This window comes from Chiloscyllium punctatum, chromosome 35 (genome assembly GCF_047496795.1).
Source record: "Chiloscyllium punctatum isolate Juve2018m chromosome 35, sChiPun1.3, whole genome shotgun sequence".
Classification (NCBI taxonomy): Eukaryota; Metazoa; Chordata; class Chondrichthyes; order Orectolobiformes; family Hemiscylliidae; genus Chiloscyllium; species Chiloscyllium punctatum.
The window spans coordinates 30,700,727-30,708,249 of NC_092773.1; the positions used below are offsets into that span (position 1 = coordinate 30,700,727).

The 7,523-nt window shown below is 49.8% G+C and overlaps 1 protein-coding gene across 1 annotated transcript in view; it reads right to left on the reverse strand.

The window, feature by feature from the left end:
- Positions 1-7,079: 7,079 nt before the first annotated feature.
- The window catches only part of LOC140459846 (urotensin-2 receptor-like), a 1,141-nt gene continuing 697 nt past the window's right edge, over positions 7,080-7,523 (reverse strand). The window contains exon 1 of the mRNA XM_072554380.1: positions 7,080-7,523. This exon is cut by the window's right edge and continues 697 nt beyond it. Coding sequence (XP_072410481.1) covers positions 7,131-7,523 — 393 coding nt within the window. The 3' untranslated portion in view covers positions 7,080-7,130.

Below are 7,523 nucleotides of genomic sequence, written 5' to 3' on the forward strand. Positions count from 1 at the left end.
TTATTCTGTATATAAACCACCCCGAACCCCTCGATTAGATTCTAGTCTGTAACTCCCTCCCGGGGTATCTGTTATTCTGTATATAAAACCCACCCCGAACCCCTCGATTAGATTCCAGTCTGTAACACCCTCCCGGGGTATCGGTTGTTCTGTATATAAACCCCACCCCGAACCCCTCGATTAGATTCCAGTCTGTAACGCCCTCCCGGGGTATCGGTTGTTCTGTATATAAACCCCACCCCGAACCCCTCGATTAGATTCCAGTCTGTAACTCCCTCCCGGGGTATCTGTTATTCTGTATATAAACCCCACCCCGATCACCTCGATTAGATTCCAGTCTGTAACTCCCTCCCCGGGGTATCTGTTATTCTGTATATAAACCACCCCGAACCCCTCGATTGGATTCCAGTCTGTAACTCCCTCCCAGGTATCTGTTATTGTGTATATAAACCGCCCTGAACCCCTCGATTAGATTCCAGTCTGTAACTCCCTCCCGGGGTATCTGTTATTCTGCATATAAACCACCTCGAACCCCTCGATTCGATTCCAGTCTGTAACTCCCTCCCGGGGTATCTGTTATTCTGTATATAAACCCCACCCTGAACCCCTCGATTAGATTCCAGTCTGTAACTCCCTCCCGGGGTATCTGTTATTCTGTATATAAACCCCACCCCGAACACCTCGATTAGATTCCAGTCTGTAACTCCCACTCGGGGTATCTATTATTCTGTATATAAACCCCACCCCGAACCCCTCGATTAGATTCCAGTTTGTAACTCCCTCCCGGGGTATCTGTTATTCTGTATATAAACCCCACCCCAAACCCCTCGATTAGATTCCAGTCTGTAACTCCCACTCGGGGTATCTATTATTCTGTATATAAACCCCACCCCGAACCCCTCGATTAGATTCCAGTCTGTAACTCCCTCCCGGGGTATCTGTTATTCTGTATATAAACCCCACCCCGAACACCTCGATTAGATTCCAGTCTGTAACTCCCACTCGGGGTATCTATTATTCTGTATATAAACCCCACCCCGAACCCCTCGATTAGATTCCAGTCTGTAACTCCCTCCCGGGGTATCTGTTATTCTGTATATAAACCCCACCCCAAACCCCTCGATTAGATTCCAGTGTGAAACTCCCTCCCCGGGGTATCTGTTATTCTGTATATAAACCCCACCCCGAACCCCTCGATTAGATTCCAGTCTGTAACTCCCTCCCGGGGTATCTGTTATTCTGTATATAAACCCCAGCCCGAACCCCTCGATTAGATTCCAGTCTATAACTCCCTCCCGGTGTATCTGTTATTCTGTATATAAACCCCACCCTGAACCCCTCGATTAGATTCCAGTCTGTAACTCCCTCCCGGGGTATCTGTTATTCTGTATATAAACCACGCCGATTCCCTCGATTAGATTCCAGTCTGTAACTCCCTCCCGGGGTATCTGTTATTCTGTATATAAACCACCCCGATTCCCTCGATTAGATTCCAGTCTGTAACTCCCTCCCAGGGTATCTCTTATTCTGTATATAAACCACCCTGAACCCCTCGATTAGATTCGTCTGTAACTCCCTCCCAGGGTATCTGTTATTCTGTATATAAACCACCCCGAACCCCTCGATTCGATTCCAGTCTGTAACTCCCTCCCCGGGGTATCTGTTATTCTCTATATAAACCACCCCGAACCCCTCGATAGGATTCCAGTCTGTTACTCCCTCCCGAGGTATCTGTTATTCTGTATATAAACCCCACCCCAAATCCCTCGATTAGATTCCAGTCTGTAACTCCCTCCCGGGGTATCTGTTATTCTGTATATAAACCACCCCGAACCCCTCGATTAGATTCCAGTCTGTAACTCCCTCCCGGGGGTATCTGTTATTCTGTATATAAACCACCCCAAACCCCTCGATTCGATTCCAGTCTGTAACTCCCTGCCCGGGGTATCAGTTATTCTGTATATAAACCCCACTCCGAACCCCTCGATTAGATTCCAGTCTGTAACTCCCTCCCGGGGTATCTGTTATTCTGTATATAAACCCCACCCCAAACCCCTCGATTAGATTCCAGTCTGTAACTCCCTCCCGGGTATCTGTTATTCTGTATATAAACCACCCCGAACCCCTCGATTAGATTCCAGTCTGTAACTCCCTTCCGGGGTATCTGTTATTCTGTATATAAACCCCACCCCGAACCCCTCGATTAGATTCCAGTCTGTAACTCCCTCCCGGGGTATCTGTTATTCTGTATATAAACCAACCCAAACCCCTCGATTAGATTCCAGTCTGTAACTCCCTCCCGGGGTATCTGTTATTCTGTAGATAAACCACCCCAAACCCCTCGATTCGATTCCAATCTGTAACTCCCTCCCGGGGTATCTGTTATTCTGTATATAAACCCCACCCCGAACCCCTCAATTAGATTCCAGTCTGTAACTCCCTCCCGGGGTATCTGTTATTCTGTATATAAACCCCACCCCGAACCCTTGGATTAGATTCCAGTCTGTAACTCCCACCCGGGGTATCTGTTATTCTGTATATAAACCCCACCCTGAACCCCTCGATTAGATTCCAGTCTTTAACTCCCTCCCCGGGGTATCTGTTATTCTGTATATAAACCCCACCCCGAACCCCTCGATTAGATTCCAATCTGTAACTCCCTCCCGGGGTATCTGTTATTCTGTATATAAACCACACCCCGAACCCCTCAATTAGATTCCAGTCTGTAACTCCCTCCCGGGGTATCTGTTATTCTGTATATAAACCACCCCGAACCCCTCGATTAGATTCCAATCTGTAACTCCCACCCGGGGTATCTGTTATTCTGTATATAAACCCCACCCCGAACCCCTTGATTAGATTCCAGTCTGTAACTCCCACCCCAGGGTATCTGTTATTCTGTATATAAACCACCCCGAACCCCTCGATTAGATTCCAGTCTGTAACTCCCTCCTGGGGTATCTGTTATTCTGTATATAAACCCCACCCCGAACCCCTCGATTAGATTCCAGTCTGTAACTCCCTCCCGGGGTATCTGTTATTCTGTATATAAACCCCACCCGGAACCCCTCGATTAGATTCCAGTCTGTAACTCCCTCCCGGGGAATCTGTTATTTTGTATATAAACCCCACCCTGAACCCCTCGATTAGATTCCAGTCTGTAACTCCCTCCCGGGGTATCTGTTATTCTGTATATAAACCCCACCCCGAACCCCTCGATGAGATTCCAGTCTGTAACTCCCTCCCGGGTATCTGTTATTCTGTATATAAACCCCACCCCGAACCCCTCGATTAGATTCCAGTCTGTAACTCCCTCCCGGGGAATCTGTTATTCTGTATATAAACCCCACCCCGAACCCTTCGATTAGATTCCAGTCTGTAACTCCCTCCCGGGGTATCTGTTATTCTGTATATAAACCCCACCCCGAACCCCTCGATTAGATTCCAGTATGTAACTCCCTCCCGGGGTATCTGTTATTCTGTACATAAACCCCACCCCGAACCCCTCGATTAGATTCCAGTATGTAACTCCCTCCCGGGTCTCTGCTATTCTGTATATAAACCACCCCGAACTCCTCGATTAGATTCCAGTCTGTAACTCCCTCCCCGGGGTATCTGTTATTCTGTTATAAACCCCACCCCGAACCACTCGATTAGATTCCAGTCTGTATCTCCCTCCTGGGGTATCTGTTATTCTGTATATAAACCCCACCCTGAACCCCTCGATTAGAGTCCAGTCTGTAACTCCCTCCCGGGGTATCTGTTATTATGTATATAAACCCCACCCTGAACCCCTCGATTAGATTCCAGTCTGTAACTCCCTCCCGGGGGTATCTGTTATTCTGTATATAAACCACCCCGAACCCCTCGATTAGATTCCAGTCTGTAACTCCCTCCCCGGGGTATCTGTTATTCTGTATATAAACCCCCCGAACCCCTCAATTAGATTCCAGTCTGTAACTCCCTCCCGGGCTATCTGTTATTCTGTATATAAACCCCACCCCGAACCCCTCGATTAGATTCCAGTCTGTAACTCCCTCCCGGGGTATCTGTTATTCTATATATAAACCCCACCCCGAACCACTCGATTAGATTCCAGTCTGTAACTCCCTCCCGGGGTATCTGTTATTATGTATATAAACCCCACCCTGAACGCCTCGATTAGATTCCAGTCTGTAACTCCCTCCCGGGGGTATCTGTTATTCTGTATATAAACCACCCCGAACCCCTCGATTAGATTCCAGTCTGTAACTCCCTCCCCGGGGTATCTGTTATTCTGTATATAAACCCCCCGAACCCCTCGATTAGATTCCAGTCTGTAACTCCCTCCCGGGGTATCTGTTATTCTGTATATAAACCACCCCGAACCCCTCGATTAGATTCCAGTCTGTAACTCCCTCCCGGGGTATCTGTTATTCTGTATATTAACCACCCCGAACCCCTCGATTAGATTCCAGTCTGTAACTCCCTCCCCGGGGTATCTGTTATTCTGTATATAAACCACCCCGAACCCCTCAATTAGATTCCAGTCTGTAACTCCCTCCCGGGGTATCTGTTATTCTGTATATAAACCACCCCAACACCTCGATTAGATTCCAGTCTGTAACTCCCTCCCGGGGTATCTGTTATTCTGTATATAAACCACCCCGAACACCTCGATTAGATTCCAGTCTGTAACTCCCTCCCGGGGTATCTGTTATTCTGTATATAAACCACCCCGAACCCCTCTATTAGATTCCCGTGTGTAACTCCCTCCCGGGGTATCTGTTATTCTGTGTATAAACCCCACCCTGAACCCCTCGATTAGATTCCAGTCTGTAACTCCCTCCCGGGGTATCTGTTATTCTGTATATAAACCACCCCGAACCCCTCGATTAGATTCCAGTCTGTAACTCCCTCCCGGGGTATCTGTTATTCTGTATATAAACCCCACCCCGAACCCCTCGATTAGATTCCAGTCTGTAACTCCCTCCCGGGGTATCTGTTATTCTGTATATAAACCACCCTGAACCCCTCGATTAGATTCCAGTCTGTAACTCCCTCCCCGGGGTATCTGTTATTCTGTATATAAACCCCACCCCGAACCCCTCGATTAGATTCCAGTCTGTAACTCCCTCCCGGGGTATCTGTTATTCTGTATATAAACCACCCCGAACCCCTCGATTCGATTCCAGTCTGTAACTCCCTCCCGGGGTATCTGTTATTCTGTATATAAACCCCACCCCGAACCCCTCGATTAGATTCCAGTCTGTAACTCCCTCCCGGGGTATCTGTTATTCTGTATATAAACCCCACCCCGAACTCCTCGATGAGATTCCAGTCTGTAACTCCCTCCCGGGGTATCTGTTATTCTGTATATAAACCCCACCCCGAACCCCTCGATTAGATTCCAGTCTGTAACTCCCTCCCCGGGGTATCTGTTATTCTGTATATAAACACCACCCCGAACCCCTCGATTAGATTCCAGTCTGTAACTCCCTCCCGGGGTATCTGTTATTCTGTATATAAACCACCCCGAACCCCTCGATTAGATTCCAGTCTGTAACTCCCTCCCCGTGGTATCTGTTATTCTGTATATAAACCCCCCCGAACCCCTCAATTAGATTCCAGTCTGTAACTCCCTCCCGGGGTATCTGTTATTCTGTATATAAACCCCACCCCGAACCGCTCGATTAGATTCCAGTCTGTAACTCCCTCCCGGGGTCTCTGTTATTCTGTATATAAACCCCACCCCGAACTCCTCGATGAGATTCCAGTCTGTAACTCCCTCCCCGGGGTATCTGTTATTCTGTATATAAACACCACCCCGAACCCCTCGATTAGATTCCAGTCTGTAACTCCCTCCCGGGGTATCTGTTATTCTGTATATAAACCCCTGAAACCCTCGATTAGATTCCCGTGTGTAACTCCCTCCCGGGGTATCTGTTATTCTGTATATAAACCACCCCGAACCCCTCGATTAGATTCCAGTCTGTAACTCCCTCCCGGGTATCTGTTATTCTGTATATAAACCCCACCCTGAACCCCTCGATGAGATTCCAGTCTGTAACTCCCTCCCCGGGTTATCTGTTATTCCGTATATAATCCCCACCCCGAACCCCTCGATTAGATTCCAGTCTGTAACTCCCTCCCCGGGGTATCTGTTATTCCGTATATAATCCCCACCCCGAACCCCTCGATTAGATTCCAGTCTGTAACTCCCTCCCCGGGGTATCTGTTATTCCGTATATAATCCCCACCCTGAACCCCTCGATTAGATTCCAGTCTGTAACTCCCTCCCCGGGGTATCTGTTATTCCGTATATAATCCCCACCCCGAACCCCTCGATTAGATTCCAGTCTGTAACTCCCTCCCCGGGGTATCTGTTATTCTGTATATAAACCACCCTGAACCCCTCGATTAGATTCCAGTCTGTAACTCCCTCCCGGGGTATCTGTTATTCTGTATATAAACCACCCTGAACCCCTCGATTAGATTCCAGTCTGTAACTCCCTCCCGGGGTATCTGTTATTCTGTATATAAACCACACCCCGAACCCCTCGATTAGATTCCAGTCTGTAACTCCCTCCCGGGGTATCTGTTATTCTGTATATAAACCACCCCGAACCTCTCGATCAGATTCCAGTCTGTAACTCCCTCCCGGGGTATCTGTTATTCTGTCTATAAACCCCACCCTGAACCCCTCGATTCGATTCCAGTCTGTAACTCCCTCCCGGGGTATCTGTTATTCTGTCTATAAACCCCACCCTGAACCCCTCGATTAGATTCCAGTCTGTAACTCCCTCCCGGGGTATCTGTTATTCTGTATATAAACCCCACCCTGAACCCCTCGATTCGATTCCAGTCTGTAACTCCCTCCCGGGGTATCTGTTATTCTGTATATAAACCCCACCCCGAACCCCTCGATTAGATTCCAGTCTGTAACTCCCTCCCGGGGTATCTGTTATTCTGTATATAAACCCCACCCCGAACCCCTCGATTAGATTCCCGTGTGTAACTCCCTCCCGGATACCTGTTAGCCTCTCACCCCTCGCCGCGATTCCACGTAACTCCCTCCCGCCCCCAACTGGCCGCTCACCGTCTCTCTCGGTCGCCTCCCGGTCTCTGGGCGCCAGCCAGGGTCCTCCGCCTCACCGGCGGCCGGGCTCTCCCGGCCTCCTGCCCGCGGCGTCCTCCGCCCCGCCCCGAGCTCCTCCTGCCCCCCCGGCCTGGCCCGGCCCGGGTGCCCGCCTCCCCCGGGCCCGTCTGAGGTGGTCCCGGTGGCTGCGGGTCAGCAGGGTGTAGACGTAGGGGTTGAAGCAGCTGTTCCCGTAGGTCAGGCAGGTCACCAGCTCGTTGACCCTCCCCTGGGCCCGGAACGAGAGGCGGTTGGCGGCGTCGGGGTCGTAGAGCGGCATCAGCTGCCAAATCCAGAAGGGCAGGAAGCACAGCCAGTAGGCCGCCACGATGGTGAAGACCAAGCCCAGCACTCTGAGGCTGGGCGAGCGACGCACCGGTGCCCGGGTCTCCGACCTCCAGTAGGC